The 24,200-nt window shown below is 37.1% G+C and overlaps 1 protein-coding gene across 1 annotated transcript in view; it reads right to left on the bottom strand.

Annotated features, from left to right (window-relative positions):
• The window catches only part of LOC117324158 (apoptosis-resistant E3 ubiquitin protein ligase 1-like), a 58,886-nt gene that overhangs the window by 9,997 nt on the left and 24,689 nt on the right, over positions 1–24,200 (bottom strand). The window contains exons 5-12 of the mRNA XM_033879834.1: positions 16,893–17,133; positions 13,769–13,932; positions 10,424–10,592; positions 9,849–9,982; positions 9,166–9,243; positions 8,519–8,660; positions 1,495–1,607; positions 178–253 (exon numbers count right to left, since the gene is read on the bottom strand). Of these exons, the coding sequence (XP_033735725.1) occupies positions 178–253; positions 1,495–1,607; positions 8,519–8,660; positions 9,166–9,243; positions 9,849–9,982; positions 10,424–10,592; positions 13,769–13,932; positions 16,893–17,133 (1,117 nt within the window). The remainder of the gene's footprint in view (positions 1–177; positions 254–1,494; positions 1,608–8,518; positions 8,661–9,165; positions 9,244–9,848; positions 9,983–10,423; positions 10,593–13,768; positions 13,933–16,892; positions 17,134–24,200) is intronic.

Below are 24,200 nucleotides of genomic sequence, written 5' to 3'. Positions count from 1 at the left end.
AAATTATTTCAGTATAAAGAAATTACTTACAGTATAAAGAAATTACTTACAGTACAAAAGAAATTCTGTACTTACACATTATACAATGGCATTATTTTATTAATACAATGAAATGGTGAACAGTGATAAATTTCTACAGAGAATGATTGCACCTCTTGCTTTTGTGTTGAAACTTACCAGGCTCCCCAACAAACACAATGTGGAAAGTCTTGTACCAGTCCGATGTGTCGAAGTTTCTTGTTGCTTTGTATGACTGTAGGCAGAAAATGTATAGAGGATTTTGAACTCTCACTGATATTACATATACAGGAAGTTGATCTCTCTCACTGATATTACATTATACAGGAAGTTGATCTCTCAGTGATATTACATTATACAGGAAGTTGATCTCTCAGTGATATTACATTATACAGGAAGTTGATCTCTCAGTGATATTACATTATACAGGAAGTTGATCTCTCTCACTGATATTACATTATACAGGAAGTTGATCTCTCAGTGATATTACATTATACAGGAAGTTGATCTCTCAGTGATATTACATTATACAGGTAGTTGATCTCTCACTGATATTACATTATACAGGAAGTTGATCTCTCACTGATATTACATTATACAGGAAGTTGATCTCTCACTGATATTACATTATACAGGAAGTTGATCTCTCACTGATATTACATTATACAGGAAGTTGATCTCTCACTGATATTACATTATACAGGAAGTTGATCTCTCACTGATATTACATTATACAGGAAGTTGATCTCTCACTGATATTACATTATACAGGAAGTTGATTTCTCACTGATATTACATTATACAGGAAGTTGATCTCTATCACAAATATTACATTATACAGGAAGTTGATCTCTCACTGATATTACATTATACAGGAAGTTGATCTCTCTCATTGATATTACATTATACAGGAAGTTGATCTCTCAGTGATATTACATTATACAGGAAGTTGATCTCTTACTGATTACATTATATAGAAATTTGGTCTCTCACTGATATTACATTATACAGGAAGTTGATCACTCACTGATATTACATTATACAGGAAGTTGATTTCTCACTCATATTACATTTTACAGGAAGTTGATCTCTCACTCATTACATTATACAGGAAGTTGATCTCTCACTGATATTACATTATTCAGGTAGTTGATCTCTCACTGATATTACATTATATAGGAAGTTGATCTCTCACTGATATTACATTATACAGGAAGTTGATCTCTCATTGATATTACATTATACAGGAAGTTGATCTCTCACTGATATTACATTATACAGGAAGTTGATCTCTCACTGATATTACATTATACAGGAAGTTGATCTCTCACCCATATTACATAATGCAGAAGTTGATCTCATTCATTTTGAATAAACTATAAAACAATCTATCTTAAATGTGACATTTCCTCTATATTTACACTATATAAGAATTTGAACGGTCTATCTTAAATGTGACATTTCCTCTATACTTACACTAATTAAGAAGTTTGAACGGTCTATCTTAAGTGTGACATTTCCTCTCTTCTGTAGTTTTCTCACTTCTTGGACAAAGTATGTATGTTTATCTTGGAATGTTTCGGAGCCACCTTCAGGGATGAAAACACCAAATACACATTAATAATATAACATAATAATATAACATAATAATATTATAATAACATAATAACATAATAATATATAACAACCAATTAGATATATATCGTTGTGCTTTAATTACTGATCACGTAAATCTGTCTTTTTGTCTCTGGTTTTTAAAGCGACTTTCTACCACAATAGGTGGGTGTTATTCAACTCCCAAGGCATGAAATAATCATTACAACTGTTGAATAACATTCAGTTTATACCACACGTGGAATAAACTCTAAATGCATTTTGATTGGTTGACATGGTGACATTTGACCCAAACTGCAATTGTTATTAATGTCATCAATAATCGAATGACGTCACATCACCGGGTCCTGGCCGTTACTTGTACACCTTATTTGCATACGCGATATTAGACTTGGCCACGTTTCCCTTTGATTCAAGCCGATATCATTGTGGTAGAAACAGGTCACACGACTTGTTATTTTTGGATATGGAATTTATTTCACACACATACAGTAAGTCATTTTTTGAAAAAAATTTCAAAAGACACTTGTCTTCCGTAACTTTAAATCAAAGTGTCAAGGCCACTCATAAGTGCAAAAGGGATTGAAATACAGGAGAAAGGCAAATATTATATTTATTAAACCTCACTTGAATTGGCATACTATGATTAAGTTTAATTCTTAGATCAATTAATCCGTGATGTCCGTCATGTTTCTTGATAAACCACATCGCGATTCCCTATATATAAGATTCCTGTGAATTACTCTACCAGTTTATTTTGGTTCCTAAGTTTTAAAATTGTACTCAGTTTACTGCTTTTTTTTCTCCCTGTGTATCTGTATCCCTGATCTGTATCCTTGTTAGAGATCTGACAACTTTCCATGGAAGAAACTGGTCTGGGAAATTTAATTTGTTCCCATTGAATATAGGCCTAACTTATCTGTTCCGGTGACTTGTTGGATCGCACGTTCATGTTATATACTGTTCAAGCATTTCACTATCGACTGATTTAAAACATACAACCACTTTATTGCTATCGGAATCTCTGTTGCGCTAGGTTTCGCCTCATAATCACTTCAACCAACTCAACCAGCACGGCCATTTTTGTGTGGCCTATTTCCCGGAAATGATGAACTAATCGGAAGTATTCTACTTTCATCTTAAGTTTCAAATATAAAAACAATCACTTCACTTATCAATTTAAAATTGGAAAATCTAAGCCTAAAAACAGTATTCGAAGGCCGAGAGCCATTTGATCAACCCAAGAGCTTGAGGGGACTTTCCAATGTCGCTTCAACTAGAGTGTAAATGAGTTACCTCCCCTCGCACAAACCAGGAAGCAAGCGTAATAATTTGCACAGAAAATAGTTCGAAATACTCAGAGATAAAGCAAGTCATTGTGTATGATTTAAGCTGTATTTCTGTAATCTATTTAAATTCAACAAATGGATTCAAACATATAATCAAAGTACTGAAAGTACTGTAGGAGGCGTTAGTCAGATGTAAAAGGAGAAATTTGAAATAAAGCAAGAATACAAATTAAACTGATATCAACATGACTAAACATTTCCACTTAAGTGTGTCAAACCAACCGGACATAATGGTTTTCACAGTCCTGATGAATGTAATGGTTTAGACTGTTCCGATATACATAATGGTTTTAACCATCTTATAGTTTCAAACCTACTTCTAAAAGTAGTTAAACATTTCTTATTTCAATCAAACCTTTACTTAAGAAGTCAAACATTTTAAATTTTTTCAAATCAACTTCTACTTAGGTACATGTCATTAACATTCATACTTTAAACCATCTTTTATATTTAAGTAGTTCAAAATTTGCATTTATGTGTTTAAAACAAACTTATATTTTATAGGCCTGGGTATTAGAAATGTCGAAACAATATGATATGCATTTCGATAAGTTATAACAATACACGATATGTATTGAAAATACAGGGAGTGTCTGCTACTTTTTTTGTTGAAAGTGTGCAATGTCTTTCAATATCTTGTAAACAAAATTGTTTATTCCTTTCTATTTTGATCTTAGAATAATATCAAAATTAGATTGACGGCTTTTAAAAGTTATTACACTTTTTTTTCAACAAAGACCTCATTTGTTAAGGACAATTATTTTAAAATTAGATATCAATTCCATCTATTTTAATAGATCCAATGTCAATATTAACAATAAACTGTGATTTGTGATTTGTTGCTTTTTAATTTACCACCAAGATAATAGCCTAGTAGCTATAGGTACTGTATATAAATATACAGCGTTTTACATGCAAAGTATTAAAGAAAACTTTCATATTTGATATCAATTCAATATGATTGTATAAGTCCCTTGGGGTGGGGAAAGAACCCTGGGCCTATTTTTACATCAGGATTGTGTTCATCTCTTGGTCAATTTGGCTTAATTGACATAAATAACTTCTTCTCTGAAACTAAGCAATCGATATAGCTCATACTTGACTGGTAGCATCATATTGGGTAGGGATTCAAAATTGTAAAAATGGTGGGGTTGACCCCTGGGGGGCAGGGTCAAAAGGGGTCAATTGGTTTCTCTGAAACTAAGTTATGGATATAACTCACATTGATGTGGTAGCAATCCCTATGGGGTTGTACCCTAAGTCAATTTCATTTCATGGATTAATTGCACAATTTGGTATAAAACCTACATTTGTATGGTAGCATGGTTATGGGGTGGGTATTCAAAATTGTACGAATGTTGGGGTTAACCTCCCGGGGGCTGAAGGATGGGACCAAAATAGGTCAATTTCGCTAAATTGACATTTTTAGAATAACAATAAACCAATGTACATGTACTCATATAAAATGCTTATGATATATTGACATAGAAATACCAGCGACAAATAAACTTAAGCATCATTCTTGTTTCATATCTCATAAAACCAGGTGAGCGATACAGGCCCTCTGGGCCTCTTGTTTTATCTGTGAAACCATTCAGATCCCAACTCCATAATCTTGCTGGACACCTCTTTTGAGCCAACAATTGAATTGCAATTTATGAATAATTTTTAATTTTGGCAAGAAAACATTCTTTAAAGGGCATGTCTGCATCATTTTTAATAATTTGCCCTGGAAACTTCGGTTCTTTAAAATGTGAATGAAGGTCAAGGTCAGAGAGATAAACTCAATATTTGTAGCCAGTTACACATGTTACATGTATCTGTTTGCCAAATATCCAGCCTTCATGTGTATGTGCAGTTTTGGGTCATTTTTTCATTTTGGTAGGAATTTCTTTTTAAAAGTGCCATATCTGCGTCATTTTGATTATTTGACCTTGATACATTGCACACACCTTTAAAAGGGCGATTCTTTAAAATGTGACCCAAATTAATAATTTTGAAAGAACTTTGAATTTTTTTCATCATTTGACTCCCGTGACCTTGAATGAAGGTCAAGGTCAAATATAAGTATAACATTTGTAGCCAGCCATACGTTATCGATGCGCCAAACATCAAGCCTTCATGTGTATATAGATAAAAGAGCAGAAACCTTTATTCTGCAATTTTGGATTATTTATTAATTTTGGCTGGAGAAAATAGCTTTATGATTCTTTTCCAACTGCCATATCTTTCTGCCTTATTTTTATCTGATGACAATAAAATATGCACATTCTGTTTCAGTGGACTATGTTCTTTCATATGAAATGAAAAAAATAATCAATTTGAGATTTTTATTTTTGACATTCGAACCCATAACAAGTCGTTGGCCTTGACATTCTCTGACAATATGTCATTGAGAAAAGTTTGCCCTAACCACGTGCTAACCAATTTCCAATGAAAATTAAACAAATTATGCTAAAATATGTGTGATGAGTTTCCTATATAAACTATAGTAAAATGTATCCTCTCCCCAGGGAGAATGCGACACATAGGGGGCCATGAAATTAACAATTTTGATAAAACAGCTTAAGAACCTTTTGTACACCATTCTGCGATATCTTGGTATTAAGAAGAAGACCGACGCATGACGACAGATCAAATTATATTGGTGTATATTATGAGCTGAATGTCAAAGGATTGTAAACTCGGTACAAATTGTATTATATTATCAGGCAGTCAGCCTAAATGTATGTTTCATATCTACCATATTAGAAGTTTGATGTTTTGTACGATATATATACATGTATATACTTAATTTTTACACATACATTAAATGAGTTAGCTACTTTCATAAATTAAGATGTTTTTTCTAGAGTTTACTAGGCCGGATGAAATATGATCATGAGCAATCAGTATGGTCAATATGAGATTTGATAAAAAGCCTCTCGTAGGTCAACCACTCATGATCACTCAACTTCTTTTTGTAGGAGTCAATATTATATGTACGAGAATTAAACTCTCGCGATGTCTGTTGCACATAAGTACAAAGAAATACATTATCACTTAAGCCGAAAAAATTCACGCTTAAGTAGCAATAACACATAATAGTCGAAAACCCAATATATGTGATCAGTGATAAGAAACAGTACTTATAAGCATTTTTGGCAATTTATCCTGAAACAGCTATAGCCTTCCATATTTGACATCCCACAGATTGTTGCTTGCATGTATATATATATATAGTTTTAAAGGTCAACATTGGAAAAAACCTAAATGGTTATACATGAATTCATAATAAATAGAATTATTGACAAAAAAGTTTCATTTATTTTCACACTTTCTGGAGACCAATAAGGAGATTGATGATTATTTTAAGGGATATGTTCGCGACATGAAAATCAAACATTTTTAATTAAATTTCAAAAGCAAATATAGATTTATTTTGAAAGTTATGAGGAATATTGATATTTGAGAAAGTCTTATATTATATGGATTTGATATCGATTGCCAATAGATATACATGTATTTATCATTTTACATGAAAACAACAAAAAGTTCTATTACATGAAAACAACAAAAAGTTGTACTAATAAGTTAAAATGCAATTGGTATACATTTTGTTAATCTACAATTACTTTGTATTGTTTAAATATTCTATGTAATACAAACATTTCACAGCTTGGTGCATACAAATGTATATATATATTACATGAAAACATTTGAAAAGGTTGAATCGTGAGCTGAATAATATATAAATAAGACAAGCTGGTTCAATAATAATTTAGCATTTTCATATATATTACGAGCGCGAGTAGCTACTGCAGTAAACCTTATCACAGAAATCCAGATTCTGTATATTGTCTCTGTCGGGGAAGGTACAGCACAAATGACCACCACGACAGATATGTGCCAGTTTTCTTAGTTTTAAAAAATAAACGATCGAATTCCATCACGCCATCACGTAGGTCTACCGATTCATGGATTTGAAACACAGGGACTTCGATGAGTTATCGCAGTAATCCGAAGGGTTCTGGGGTTGATATCGCCTTAAAGCTGATTAAAGTTTGCATTATAGTATATAGCAAGATCGTCAGAAAATTCGGACTATAATCGCAGTAGATATTGTGATTTTGTGGTCTGGCCAGGCTTGAACAACTTATCGTAAACAGTTTCGTCCTAAATAAACAAACACTTATTTCAGTGGGTCAACAAACAGATTTAAACTTTGTAAGCAACTTGCCTTTAATTCATGTTGATAGATATTAATTTCTAGCGACAAACATCATTTTGATGCTTTGTGTGAAGCCCGTGTCCACGTGCCTCCATTTTGACAGAGTGCTCGCTCACGTAAACAGACGGAACACGTGATCGCTAAATATCGGACTAAATCTCATAAAATCTCGTGAACAAACTACCAAGTTGTAAACAAAAGAAATGTTGTTAGCCAAAACCTGGAGGGTATTATGAAAATCAGGAATTTGTTTGCGCTTGGTTGTTATGCCATCTTTATTTCTAGTAGTTAAACAAGTGTCCTCTGTAAGGTAACGTCAGAATCTCGCAGTTATCTCCCTTCAAACAGTATTTTCAATATAGATTTGCAAAAATCGATGCAGGTGTAGATATTTACAAGACATTATTCTTATTGTTTATTCAAAATAGTGCCTGAAATGTTCAAAACATTATCAGCATAGTTAATACATTTCTGTGTACATCTACTTTGAATGACGGACTACAATGACGTGCCTCATACTTGGAACTAATTATAAGCGAATCATTACCCCTAGTTACAGAAATTACCACCAGAGGTCTCAAATTCCGGGCTTCCGCCGAAGAGAAATTTATACTGAATATACCTTTTTTCACGTAATAGCACTTTATTTGTAGTCTTGATAGTTTTCATAAATGTATATATAGTTCAACTACATCATATATGAACCGAAAGAAACTACAAAATGAACTGTGAAAGGAAATATAACGAAAATGAAAGTGAGAGATTGTGACGTCACAACTCGTAGGTGATTGTAATATGGCAGGCGTAAACGCCTCCATAAAAATCATATTACTTAATCACAAACAAATACTTCGCGGAAGGAGACGTGTTTTCTGGGAAAAATTATTTCCGGTCCCATCCTGATCTCATCGGGAAATATCATTGAATTAAGCGACATTTTGATTCCCCAAGAGTTCCGAATGAATTTGTCCTAGCAAAATTTGGTGATGACCGCTTAAGGTTGCTGTTTCACAGCACCTAAAAAATAACTTACTCGAGTGAAATAAATTCCATATCCAACAACAACTGGTTGTGTAACCTCTATATAACTGTAGATTTCATACTCATTAAATGGTAATTTCTTCTTAAATTGTGAAATAGGTTTAAGATATAGCGATACACAAGCCTATACTGTAAAAAAATATCTGACAATCTCCATGATAAAGTACATTATATAAGACCTATGGTCTCATTAAGCATGGGTGAGTAAACCCTCTAAAACCTCACAGGACGCCAAATAGAAGACAATGGAGAAGGAAGGGGAGATAATTAGACAGAGGTCCATTACCAATATTTCTGAGTAAGAAGTTAGTGAATGTAGCAGCTATCACACTGCGCTCCTTGGCTGCTAGGATTACGGGAGGCTGGCAGCAGTCATATATAGTCATCACTGGTAGGTCATAGCGAGAATTGTGGCCACTAAAGTAAAACTACAATAAAAAACAATTAATTATCTGATAACAAATACCTCTGATATTACTCAATATTTCTGAAACATTACAAAAAAATTACTACACATGAAAATAATGAAAAATCATAGTAATTTGGTAATTTTCACTTTTAGAATATCTATTAGTGTAAGAAATTCTAACTGATGTCCACAGTATATACCATATTTAGTCTTACAATAATCACACTAAAACCTCAGAATTACATAATTACACTAAAACCTCAGAATTACATAATTACACTAAAACCTCAGAATTACATAATTACACTAAAACCTCAGAATTACATAATTACACTAAAACCTCAGAATTACATAATTACACTAAAACCTCAGAATTACATAATTACACTAAAACCTCAGAATTACATGATTACACTAAAACTTCAGAATTACATGATTACACTAAAACTTCAGAATTACATGATTACAATAAAACTTTAGAGTTACAAGAATTAAAGAAAGTATTCAACATCTCCTAAGCTTACCTTTGTTGATGGACAAACTCGCCATGTAAATAACTTCTTGCCAATAATTTTCAGGTAGTACTCTTTTAATGTGAGTTGCTGAAAAAGCAACCATGAAGAATAAGTATGGGCTAGATCGGTTAATTACCTGGTACAGAAGTGTAAAAGTAATACAGAGTTTATCAATGTAGTTCAATTATATGATATGTTAATGAGTTTAAGGAAAGAATTAATTAATGTCACACCTGTTGATATGACTATAAGATAACTCTTTAAACCTAAAATTTAACTGGAGAAATGATAAAGATAAAACAAGTATTTTTAAAAAAAATATGAGGTCTTTAACCCAAAGATACAGCAAACAAATGAATTCCATGTAATCTTTTTGGTACATTGCGATTTCTCTACTCTAGGTTTTGTTGGAATATAGCACTGGTATTTCTGAGAAACCATGCTATATGCAAAATCATAAAGTCCAGCTTCCAAGCATAAAATCTGGATGATACTCTGTAACTGGTGGTGTTAGAATTTCCACTATATCCACTGACTATCTATCAAAAGTTTAGTTAAATTGGACATACAGCAAATGTAAAACTTTAAATAGAAAATATTGCTGTAGTATCTGAATAGCCTCTCTTTTGTCAGTTTTCATCACACAGACAAGACAAAATTTAGATCTTGAGTCAGTATGAAGGATTATTTACCTTTGGAGATATGTAGACATACACTTTTTTAGCCTTTTCTTCAGAGGATGGGTTCCCTTGGAGAAGCCGTGCCTCATACCAAATGCTGTGAGACTTGCGGGCCATATTCTTGTTGACACAGGCCATGTCCTCAGCTACAACACAACCATGGAAACTAACAACAAACATTTAATGAGTTTGTATAACTTCTTAACCAAAACTTCATAATGAAGTCTGTAAAACTTCTAAACAAACAGTGGCAGATGGATCGATGGATGGATGGAAGATGAAGAGTAACACTGTATCTGACAGAAAGAAAGAAAGAAAGAAACAATTTAGAAATTTAGAAAAGAAAGAAAGAAAGAGAGAATTTAGAAAGAAAGAAAGAAAGAAAGAAAGAAAGAAAGGTGACAATTTTTATCTCTGAGTACTTAGTGGTGGGGGCATGAAATTAAAAATAGTACATTTACATTTACCAATTATTTTTATCTTGTAGTGTAGAGATACATTTTAAATCATAATGTGAATGACTTGTTTCTGAAGATTTACCTGATTGAAATCATTAACTTTATCAAATTGAGTAAAATAACACATACTGCTAATGACTAGAATGTTAAAATCCCCGTTCCTCAGTTTCATGTCTCCATAGGAAACGGAGGCTTGATAGCAGCCTTCCCTTGCCATGGTGATTCGCATATTCAGTTGTTTCTTGTCTGGCATGTTGACGAGTTGGGTGGCAGGCACATACTTGATTTTGCTCTCTGTCTGTAAAATATCAATGTACATGCTGATTGTGTAATTTCATCAAATATCACATTAACAATGTCTGTAACCTATCATCATCAATAACACCAAAAAACTACTGTAATCACTTTAAAGTAACATCAAAATATATCATCCCCAGCACCCAACACACAACCGTAGTCTCTCTAAAGTCTGTAACACATCAAACACACTACCGTAGTCTCTCTAAAGTCTGTAACATACCAATACACCAAACACACAACCGTAGTCTCTCTAAAGTCTGTAATACATCAGTACACCCAACACACAACCGTAGTCTCTCTAAAGTCTGTAACACATCAAACACACAACCGTAGTCTCTCTAAAGTCTGTATCACATCAATACACCAAACACACTACCGTAGTCTCTCTAAAGTCTGTAACACATCAGTACACCCAACACACAACCGTACTCTCTCTAAAGTCTGTATGTAACACACCAAACACACTACCGTAGTCTCTCTAAAGTCTGTATGTAACACACCAAACACACTACCGTAGTCTCTCTAAAGTCTGTAACATACCAATGCACCAAACACACTACCGTACTCTCTCTAAAGTCTGTATGTAACACACCAAACACACTACCGTAGTCTCTCTAAAGTCTGTATGTAACACACCAAACACACTACCGTAGTCTCTCTAAAGTCTGTAACATATCAATACACCAAACACACTACCGTAGTCTCTCTAAAGTCTGTAACACATCAGTACACCAAACACACTACCGTAGTCTCTCTAAAGTCTGTAATACATCAATACACCAAACACACTACCGTAGTCTCTCTAAAGTCTGTAACTCATCAATATACCAAACACACTACCGTAGTCTCTCTAAAGTCTGTATGTAACACACCAAACACACTACCGTAGTCTCTCTAAAGTCTGTAACATATCAATACACCAAACACACTACCGTAGTCTCTCTAAAGTCTGTAACACATCAGTACACCAAACACACTACCGTAGTCTCTCTAAAGTCTGTAATACATTAATACACCAAACACACTACCGTAGTCTCTCTAAAGTCTGTAACATATCAATACACCAAACACACTACCGTAGTCTCTCTAAAGTTAGAAACATATATCAATACACCAAACACACTACCGTAGTCTCTCTAAAGTCTGTAACACATCAATACACCAAACACACTACCGTAGTCTCTCTAAAGTCTGTAACACATCAATACACCAAACACACTACCGTAGTCTCTCTAAAGTCTGTAACATCAATACACCAAATACACTACCGTAGTCTCTCTAAAGTCTGTAACATATCAATACACCAAACACACTACCGTAGTCTTTCTAAAGTTAGTAACATATCAATACACCAAACACACTACCGTAGTCTCTCTAAAGTCTGTAATACATCAGTACACCAAACACACTACCGTAGTCTCTCTAAAGTCTGTAACATATCAATACACCAAACATACTACCGTAGTCTCTCTAAAATCTGTAACATCAATACACCAAACACACTACCGTAGTCTCTCTAAAGTCTGTAATACATCAATACACCAAACACACTACCGTAGTCTCTCTAAAGTATGTAACACATCAATACACCAAACACACTACCGTAGTCTCTCTAAAGTCTGTAATACATCAGTACACCAAACACACTACCTTAGTCTCTCTTAAGTCTGTAACACATCAATACACCAAACACACTACCGTAGTCTCTCTAAAGTCTGTAATACATCAGTACACCAAACACATTACCTTAGTCTCTCTAAAGTCTGTAACATCAATACACCAAACACACTACCGTAGTCTCTCTAAAGTCTGTAATACATCAATACACCTAACACACTACCGTAGTCTCTCTAAAGTCTGTAACACATCAATACACCAAACACACTACCGTAGTCTCTCTTAAGTATGTAACACATCAATACACCAAATACACTACCGTAGTCTCTCTAAAGTCTGTAACACATCAGTACACCAAACACACTACCGTAGTCTCTCTTAAAGTCTGTAACATATCAATACACCAAACACACTACCGTAGTCTCTCTAAAGTCTGTAAAACATCAATACACCAAATACACTACCGTAGTCTCTCTAAAGTCTGTACGTATCAATACACTAAGCACACTATCGTAGTCTCTCTAAAGTCTACCACACTGACACCTCACTACCACACTGATACAACACTACTGCATAGACACCTCACTACCACACTGACAACTCACTACCACACTGACACCTCACTACCACAATGACACCTCACTACCACACTGACACCTCACTACCACACTGACACCTCACTACCACACTGACACCTCACTACCACACTGACACCTCACTACCACACTGACACCTCACTACCACACTGACACCTCACTACCACACTGACACCTCACTACCACACTGACATCACTTGGCTACCACACCAACACTACCACACTGACCTCTGTAACACACTGATACATAACTGTACATGCAGGTTCACAAAGAGCAGATTATTTCTATGTAACCTGAAACAATTAGTGGAGCCTCAGAAGTCTGGACTCATTCTATTCCAGAAGTATTGATTTTTTTGCAGTTTAGGAAATACACCTTCATCATCATTTTTTGCGGTGTATCCATCAAATAACTGTGATATCGTGTGACATTAACATCGTTACCGAAAGTCATGAATTTTATATGAGATTGGCATTACTTTAGACTGATATCTGTCTACGAGGCTCACCCAAGCTTAGAGCAACACTTGCTGGTTTTGTTAAAGAAATAATCCCATGAAACTCAGGGCCTTCAAATATGATGATTACCACTAATTTTACAGCTTCTGATTGTCCTCAACAGTGTGTCTACTCTCTAAGCTCAGTTTATTGATTACTGTATAACTATCTAATTTCACGGGGCTAATATTTTGTAGTTGTCCCAGTTCGAACTAATTTGGGGGTTTTAAATTTCGTGCAACACTGCCTTTTCGAAAAGAAACAAGTAAACATGTTAAGACAATATTCACAGGGTATCCATTTTATGGTATGACCATGAATAGAGAGAAATTAAATCCACTCTGACTATTACTGACTACAAAGTAACTAAAAAAAGCTATCAAGATAAAAAGCTTCTCTTAGAAAACACTTAATTACCTGCATGCCAGACACCCACACCACATATTTAGATGAGAAAGCTTACTTCTATAACTTTGATTTTGAAGTAGTGGTTCTGGTCGGCTTTGTAGACAGCTGGATTACCAAAGGAGTCCTGTGTCTCAATGGTGAGGGGATAGGGAGTGCCCGCGGTACACACTATCGTGGAACAATAGTTAGTGAATCCTGTTCGGCTGGCATCGATAGGCCCTAAAACAGTAACAGACAGCCTTATAGATAAACTGTGAGTATATGGAGTCTGACTGGCTCCAACTTTAGAGTAACAGAAAAGTGTAATGATGAGTTGATGAATCCTTACTATTTTTGTCGACATTGTTAGTGCAAATGTGAATTCATATTTAGAGTGATGATTTACGAAACAAAACCAAGTGTTTTAAACACCAAATAAGCGAAAATAAGACAAAAATACTAATTACAGAATTCTGATGTATGTTGTATGTTAATGGCAGTTTTTGGTAAAAACTAAATATCTACACTTGTCCAGGAAGTTACCTGATCTTACAGAGAATATAACTACAGATATTTGATGTACTAGATCTGATGTCATGGCAACCTCATTACCATATAAGGTAAAGAATCCCAGGAAGGGGACATGAATCCTATTTCAGTTGAAGTACATTTGAAGCACATTTGAAGCACAAAAAGATATATACCAGACTCTAATGGACTAAACATAAATAGAATTTCATGTACAAACAAGAGATCCCAGAGGGATCTTGGCGCCCACCATTGAATGATCTTTATAGGTTCCATGTCAGATTGATCTTTTCTCTACTTTTCCCTTCCTCTAAGTCTTATATTACTAATCTGTGTAAATTCAGAAACAGCCCTCTAGTACTTTTCAAACAAGGGGAACCTATATATAAAATTTAAGATTTAGCGATAATGGCTGTCTGTCGGCCATGTTGTTTTCCGATTGGTCCCAAAATGCAATACCAGGGACCAAGGGGAACCTACATATGAAATTTGAGAAAAATCCCTTCAGTACCTTCTGTACAATAGTGATAACAAACTTCAATTTTCAAAATACAAGATGGCTGCCTGTCAGCCAGGTTGTTTTCTGACTGGTCTCAAAATCCAATATGCATAACTAGGCACAGAGGGCAACCTACAAATGAAATTCAGAAAGATCCTTTCAGCAATTTCTGATAAATAGCGATAACAATCTTCAATTGTCAAAATCCGAGATGGCTACCTGTCGGCCATGTTGTTTTTCGATTGGTCTCAAAATGCAATATGTATAACTACGCACTGAGGGAAACCTACATATGAAATTTGAGAAAGATCCCTTCAGTACTTTCTGAGAAATAGCGATAACAAACTTCAATTGTCAAAATCCAAGATGGCTGCCTGTCGGCCATGTTGTTTTCAGATTAGTCTCAAAATGCAATATGCATAACTAGGCACCAAGAGAAACCTACATATGAAATTTGAGAAAGATCCCTTCATAAGTTTCTGAGAAAGAGCGATAACAAACTTCAATTGTCAAAATCCAAGATGGCTGCCTGTCGGCCATGTTGTTTTCCGATTAGTCTCAAAATGCAAAATGCATAACTAGGCACTGAGGGGAACCTACATATGAAATTTCAGAAAGATCCCTTCATTAGTTTCTGAGAAATAGCGATAACAAACTTCAATTGTCAAAATCAAAGATGGCTGCCTGTCGGCCATGTTGTTTTCCAATTGGTCTCAAAATGCAATATGCCTAACTAGGCACCAAGAGGAACCTTTATATGAAATTTGAGAAAGATCCCTTCAGTGCTTTCTCAGAAATAGCGATAACAAACTTCAATTGTCAAAATCCAAGATGGCTGCCTGTCGGCCATGTTGTTTTCAGATTGGTCTCAAAATGCAATATGCATAACTAGGCACCAAGGGGAACCTACATATGAAATTTCAGAAAGATCCCCTCAATAGTTTCTGAGAAATAGCGATAACAAACTTCAATTGTCAAAATCCAAGATGGCTGCCTGTCGGCCATGTTGTTTTCAGATTGGTCTCAAAATGCAATATGCATAACTAGGCACCAAGGGGAACCTAAATATGAAATTTGAGAAAGATCCCTTCAGTACTTTCTGAGAAATAGCGATAACAAGAATTGTTTACGGACGGAGGGACGGACGGAGGGACGGAGGGAGGGACGGACGGACGGACGGACGAACGGACCACGGACCACGGACGCAGGGCGATTTGAATAGCCCACCATCTGATGATGGTGGGCTAAAAATTTCTGTTGCCAATTAATTGTGAAGTTCACTTCTGAGCATTAACTACCTACACGAGGGGTGAGGAACTGAAATCACAGACATATTCATGTTTTAAACGCATTTAATAAGGACATTGTCATATACAGGATGTATTTTACAACAGAAATATAATTTTGAGGTGATGACATAAGAAACAATGATATAATTCTGAGGAATAAGAAATAATACTATAATCCTGAGGAGATGTAATAAGAAACAATAATCCTGAGATGTAATAAGAAATAATACCATAATCCTGAGGAGATGTAATAAGAAATAATAAGTCTGAGGAGATGTAATAAGAAACAATAATTCTGAGGAGATGTAATAAGAAACAATAATTCTGAGGAGATGTAATAAGAAATAATACTATAATTCTGAGGAGATGTAATAAGAAACAATAATTCTGAGGAGATGTAATAAGAAATAATACTATAATTCTGAGGAGATGTAATAAGAAACAATAATTCTGAGGAGATGTAATAAGAAATAATACCATAATTCTGAGGAGATGTAATAAGAAACAATAATTCTGAGGAGATGTAATAAGAAATAATACTATAATTCTGAGGAGATGTAATAAAAAATAATACCATAATTCTGAGGAGATGTAATAAGAAATAATAATTCTGAGGAGATGTAATAAGAAATAATAAGTCTGAGGAGATGTAATAAGAAACAATAATTCTGAGGAGATGTAATAAGAAACAATAATTCTGAGGAGATGTAATAAGAAACAATAATTCTGAGGAGATGTAATAAAAAATAATACTATAACAACAATTAGTTCACATCTGTAGCATTTGGATCATCAACACTTTATTTTTTAGGTAGTTATATAAACAAACACTTCTTTATGATGATACAATGGTTGTATCAGCCAATATGTATTAAAATACTTACCTGCATCAAACTCTCTAGTGAAGGGACTATCTTTGATGTGTTTCCCGGAGACCATGATTGAGATTTTGTACGGACCTGAGCGGTGGACTGTGAAGGAAACACGGACTACGTTTGATCTACCTCCCTCCTTGTCTTGTTGTTTAGTACATGCCACTTTAACTCCGCGGTGTAAAATCTCCACAATAATATTACTTGTATCCTCATTCACTATCACATACGGGTTACCATTTTTTCGGAATAACTGAAAAACAACAAAAATATGAACTTACAAATGGCTACTAGCAACTTTCCAAGATTTTTAGAAAAATAATTTACTTCCTGCCATTTTCTTAGGGTTGTGCATCAAGTTTTCAAAAATCCATATCCTGTAGCATACTAACATACACCTAGTAGGAACTTGTGTATGGAATCTGAGAGTTCAGATCATTCAGCCATGAATGCTTCAGTTAAAATACGAGTTAGAAGTGAGACAACCCTGTATTTATAAAACAACTAACACATCTTATATAGATGTTCCGGGATTTTCATATTAACTTTAACCTGCATTAAATCTTGTCAGATTGACAATGGTTGACTTAAACCATCAACCATTAACACAGGCAGATCATGATAGGAAATGAGGGTATCTGATTACATCCATCAAAGCAGAACATTTTTACAAAACTAAATTAAAACTAAAATATATGTGACATCTACAAGTGTATGTCAGCCACTCCACTGATAGAGTGGTTGATGTACCGTTCCTCTGACTTGTGACAGGTCTATACACCAAACCTCACAGTGTCTGTTATCATGGACAAAGTTTTCAGAAATAGCTCAAATCTGAAATTTGACCAGCAAGCCTATATATTTCTGATTCATCACAATATAGTGTATTGACCAGACAGCTCTACATGTTATCCCCAAATGTCGAAGCCTATTACAAAGTTGATATATATTCCTGCCAGGCAAAATACATCTAATTTACAATGCAGACACTGCAACCGAGCTTGGAAATGAGTTTTGTAAATGCCAATCTTGTCAAAGTCTGCATGCATGAAGCCAATACATTTCAATACAAGTGGATCTACATGATCCCCAAGAAGAGCTGTCCTCCATGGCCACGTCCCTGGTGAGTCAGGACTGTTAGAGAGACAGACGAACTTATCACGTAATTATATATCATATAATGTCAATTGTATTTAGGTAGTGTTTTGTGAAATGTAATACCATTACACGTATTAGGTTTTGGTCTCTTAAATTAAATTCAAAATTGTATACCTTATTGTAGTTTCAGGAGTCATATCAATATAAAGTAAAAGGAACAAAATTGGTGGTACCCAAGATACAAATACAGGCAATAAAAACTCAGTTTCAAAAAATGAATATCAGTTCATGATCAGTTGTAAACAATCAATATCAAAGATTTTAATCAACAATCTGGAGAAATTATTTCATGAAAAAGATATTCAAATGGTCTGACATATGTTCCTCAAAGCTTTCTATTACATTACAGTGATCGTTCCACTCCACTCTATCTGTGGATAGGATGTTAACAACACTAAACACCCCACTCCACCTCCCGCCCCAACACCCAACCCCATCAACTGTCTCCACCTCCCGCCCCAACACACAACCCCATCAACCCACTCCACCTCCCGCCCCAACACCCAACCCCATCAACTGTCTCCACCTCCCGCCCCAACACACAACCCCATCAACTGTCTCCACCTCCCGCCCCAACACACAACCCCATCAACCCACTCCACCTCCCGCCCCAACACCCAACCCCATCAACTGTCTCCACCTCCCGCCCGTACACACAACCCCATCAACTGTCTCCACCTCCCGCCCCAACACACAACCCCATCAACTGTCTCCACCTCCCGCCCCAACACACAACCCCATCAACTGTCTCCACCTCCCGCCCCACCACACAACCCATCAACTGTCTCACCTCCCGCCCCAACACACAACCCCATCAACTGTCTCCACCTCCCGCCCCCAACACACAACCCCATCAACTGTATCACCTCCCGCCCCCAACACACAACCCCATCAACTGTCCCACCCTCCCGCCCCAACACACAACCCATCAACTGTCTCCACCCTCCCGCCCCAACACCCAACCCATCAACTGTCTCCACCTCCCGCCCCAACACACAACCCCATCAACTGTCTCCACCTCCCGCCCCCCCAACACACAACCCCATCAACTGTCTCCACCTCCCGCCCCAACACACACCCCATCAACTGTCTCCACCCCCCCCCCCCCCAACACACAACCCCCATCAACTGTCTCCACCTCCCGCCCCCAAACACACCAACCCCATCAACTGTTCTCCACACTCCCGTCCCGCCCCAACACACAACCCCATCAACTGTCTCCACCTCCCGCCCCAACACACAACCCCATCAACTGTCTCCACCTCCCGCCCCAACACACAACCCCATCAACTGTCTCCACCTCCCGCCCAACACACAACCCCATCAACTGTCTCCACCTCCCGCCCCAACACACAACCCCATCAACTGTCTCCACCTCCCGCCCCAACACACAACCCCATCAACTGTCTCCACCTCCCGCCCCAACACACAACCCCATCAACTGTCTCCACCTCCCGCCCCAACACACAACCCCATCAACTGTCTCCACCTCCCGCCCCAACACACAACCCCATCAACTGTCTCCACCTCCCGCCCCAACACACAACCCCATCAACTGTCTCCACCTCCCGCCCCAACACACAACCCCATCAACTGTCTCCACCTCCCGCCCCAACACACAACCCCATCAACTGTCTCCACCTCCCGCCCCAACACACAACCCCATCAACTGTCTCCACCTCCCGCCCCAACACACAACCCCATCAACTGTCTCCACCTCCCGCCCCAACACACAACCCCATCAACTGTCTCCACCTCCCGCCCCAACACACAACCCCATCAACTGTCTCCACTTCCCGTCCCAACACACAACCCCATCAACTGTCTCCACCTCCCGCCCCAACACACAACCCCATCAACTGTCTCCACCTCCCGCCCCAACACACAACCCCATCAACTGTCTCCACCTCCCGCCCCAACACACAACCCCATCAACTGTCTCCACCTCCCGCCCCAACACACAACCCCATCAAACTGTCTCCACCTCCCGCCCCAACACACAACCCCATCAACTGTCTCCACCTCCCGCCCCAACACACAACCCCATCAACTGTCTCCACCTCCCGCCCCAACACACAACCCCATCAACTGTCTCTACCTCCCGCCCCAACACACAACCCCATCAACCCACTCCACCTCCCGCCCGTACACACAACCCCATCAACTGTCTCCACCTCCCGCCCCAACACACAACCCCATCAACTGTCTCCACCTCCCGCCCCAACACACAACCCCATCAACTGTCTCCACCTCCCGCCCCAACACACAACCCCATCAACTGTCTCCACCTCCCGCCCCAACACACAACCCCATCAACTGTCTCCACCTCCCGCCCCCAACACACAACCCCATCAACTGTCTCCACCTCCCGCCCCAACACACAACCCCATCAACTGTCTCCACCCTCCCGCCCCAACACACAACCCCATCAACCCACTCCACCTCCCGCCCGTACACACAACCCCATCAACTGTCTCCACCTCCCGCCCCAACACACAACCCCATCAACTGTCTCCACCTCCCGCCCCAACACACAACCCCATCAACTGTCTCCACCTCCCGCCCCAACACACAACCCCATCAACTGTCATGAAATTGTTGAGTATACATGCCTCTGTCTGCATGGCCATCTGTCCAGATTTTACATCCCATTGCCAGTACTTGTCTGAGGAAACCTAATATTTCACATGTAGATTCTCTTTTGGTTTTACATTGATGTTAAACATTTAAGTTAAATTGCAAACAAAATTAATTATTTCAAACTTCTGACATGTTTTGAACAATTTTTTAGCACAAAAGTAGAGATTAGAAGCATTGATTTAGTTTTGAATTTTATCATCATCTGTTAAAACAAGATTCAGGCTTACATGTTTCAAAAACATTCCCTGGTTTTTATGTATGGTTTCTAATAAAGAAAATTGCTGACTATAAGTTGACAATTTGTATTTTGCCTTTGATCTCAACAGATGCTATTTCCTGCATGGCCCCCCTATTGACCAGAATACCTCACTATGATTAGACTGGCTGTAGTCTTCTGATGACCATAACATTAACTGGAAACAATGACATGTTAGCAGAAATAATTCTTTACAAGGCAACTAAAGCTTCCACTGGAATAAGACATTATCATATGATATATATATCATATAACTTTAGGAATTATAATTTCAAAAAGATAACTTATCTTACTTTTGTATTTTTTAATATTTAAGAACTAATGGTAATGAATATAATTAAAAAAGAATTATGTACATTAGCATAGTTTGGTAATGACAGACATTTTTTTAAGCTGTGACTTCATAGAGTGAATGCTAGGACAAATCAGCTGGGGTTGGTATTCACATGATTTAAAATTTCACTAAAATATCTTTCACATTTGTGTTCACAATTTCCTGACAACACTTACCAAATGAAAAAAAAAATCTTTGTAAACAACTGAACACCAGAGAATGACAATGGATCATTTTTTGACACATGCCTTGTGACATCACTTCCTTCTACACACCCATACATCATAGAGAAGAGCACACAATCAAGGGAAGCCTCACCAATCTCCTCTACAATAGGCCTTTAGATTACTGTTGGAGCACCAGTGACACAGACAGATTAGCCTGGAAATGCAGCAGCATCATCAATCTGTCGGATGGCGTATCGGAGAGTGAGAAGGCCATCTTTCTATATCTGTTGATGAATGTCTGATTTCTAGCTTCCTCATACACCAAACTCATTTCTCTACACATCAATACCACACAGCTCAGGAAATCACTACAACATTATCCAGATATGGGTTTTGTAAATACGATTTCAGAATAGGGGGAAAAGTGAGATGGGTGTACCAATCAAATGGCATTGCCAATAAAATCAAATATATTGACAAATGTGAGTGAGCTCTCATAACAAATAACAGTGAGATTGACAAAATAATAAAGTGTTTGTCATACAGCCAAAAAAAAAAGAAAAAACCAAAAGACAATGTCATATCACCAAGGACTTTGTCATATCACCAAGGACTATGTCATATCACCAAGGACTATGCCACATCACCAAGGACTTTGTCATATCAACAAGGACTATGTCATATCACCAAGGACTATGTCATATCACCAAGGACTATGTCACATCACCAAGGACTATGTCATATCACCAAGGACTCTGTCACATCACAAAGGACTATGTCATATACCAACTACTATGTCATATCACCAAGGACTATGTCATATCACCAAGGACTATGTCACATCACCAAGGACTATGTCACATCACTAAGGACTATGTCATATCACCAAGGACTATGTCATATCACCAAGGACTCTGTCACATCACCAAGGACTATGTCATATCACCAAGGACTATGTCATATCACCAAGGACTCTGTCACATCACCAAGGACTATGTCATATCACCAAGGACTATGTCATATCACCAAGGACTATGTCACATCACCAAGGACTATGTCACATCACCAAGGACTATGTCATATCACCAAGGACTATGTCATATCACCAAGGACTCTGTCACATCACCAAGGACTATGTCATATCACCAAGGACTATGTCATATCACCAAGGACTATGTCATATCACCAAGGACTATGTCACATCACCAATGACTTTGTCATATCACCAAGGACTATGTCATATCACCAAGGACTATGTCATATCACCAAGGACTATGTCACATCACCAAGGACTATGTCACATCACAAAGGACTATGTTATATTGCCAGTGAATATGTCATCTTTACATTTTCCTATTTATGTTATATTTCTTAGGAGAATGATATATTGACAAGTACTATGTTATGCCCCCAACTGTTATATCACCAAGGACAACATTAAATGTTGTTATATGACTGTGATTTTTACTTTTAATTGGTCAAGACCTCTTGAGGAATTTTCCAAATTCTTCAGTATTTTTTACCAATCACAGAAGAGCATTGCCAATCACCTATAAACAAAGTGGCAGGCGAAACTATGGTAGGGCTGGATAAGAAACATTTTGGCTGTATATTGTATATACCAATCTACAAAATATTATAGTAACATACATGTATATAGAAAAACACCAAAATCAACAAAGAGATTATTTCGCGAAAAAAGGACATGACCTTAACTTTGAAAATCTAAGTAGTATCAGGTGCCAATAGCCCATTCAGTAATATAAGTAGTATCAGGTGCTATAGCCCATTCAGTAATATAAGTAGTATCAGGTGCTATAGCCCATTCAGTAAAGCTGAGGGACGAGATAACTGCTATATAGTACTATGACAGTAATCATTTCTGTAACAGTAAATGAAAAACTTCAATTTAATGCCAAAAACTCTATGATATTCTCGCGTTTGTTATTGTTTTATTAGGAATTTGCAATATCATGTATTTACCCTGCTATTAGCACTGCCCTCAGGCCCCTTAATACAAAATTGGTTCCCCTTCACCCAATGATGCTTCAGAGCAAACAACTTAGGACCAAATTCTTCATTTCTACAGAAGAATTAACCAAATTCTTCATTTCTATAGAAGAATTGACCAAATTCTTCATTTCTACAGAAGAATTAAGGATAATAAAGAATTAGCCAATTTCTTCTTTTTGGCCCAATGACAGGGCAAACCTACTTTTATACAGAATTGGTGCCACTTCTCTCAAGGATATTTCAGACCATTTGGTCATAATCCACTAGCTGGTCTGTCTATAACCTGTGCAGCAATTTTTATGATAAGATGATGGACGCTGTACCATGGCATCCGACCAGGTGAGCTAAAAATGGTAAAACTCTTCGGCTGAAGTACCATAAACATGTCCGCATGCCTTCATTTGAAATGAAGAACAAATATAAACACAGGCCCAGCTGTAGAGAGTACCACCAGGTCAGTCTGTTGACCTTAATGAACCATTTTAATTAATTAATGGTGGAGGCTCACCATCACACAGAGAGGAGGGAGATGACCGATGTCGATGTCAATAAAGTAGCCGTGGTGGACTTCCTGGTCAAATCAATACAGCCCAGTAAAGGTTTCAACATTACACAAAGGAGAATAGATAAAGCGAAGATTTAATTCAATAAATCAAGTTTGCATGCATTAGATTTTTATGTTTTCACAATAGTTTTTTTTTACACTTTTGATACATAGCTTTTTACAACAAACAGAACAGCGCCTTTAATAA

The sequence above is a fragment of the Pecten maximus genome, chromosome 3 (genome assembly GCF_902652985.1).
Source record: "Pecten maximus chromosome 3, xPecMax1.1, whole genome shotgun sequence".
Taxonomy (NCBI): Eukaryota; Metazoa; Mollusca; class Bivalvia; order Pectinida; family Pectinidae; genus Pecten; species Pecten maximus.
The sequence above is the reverse complement of the archived record's forward strand: the minus strand, read 5'-3'. Positions and strand labels throughout refer to the sequence as shown.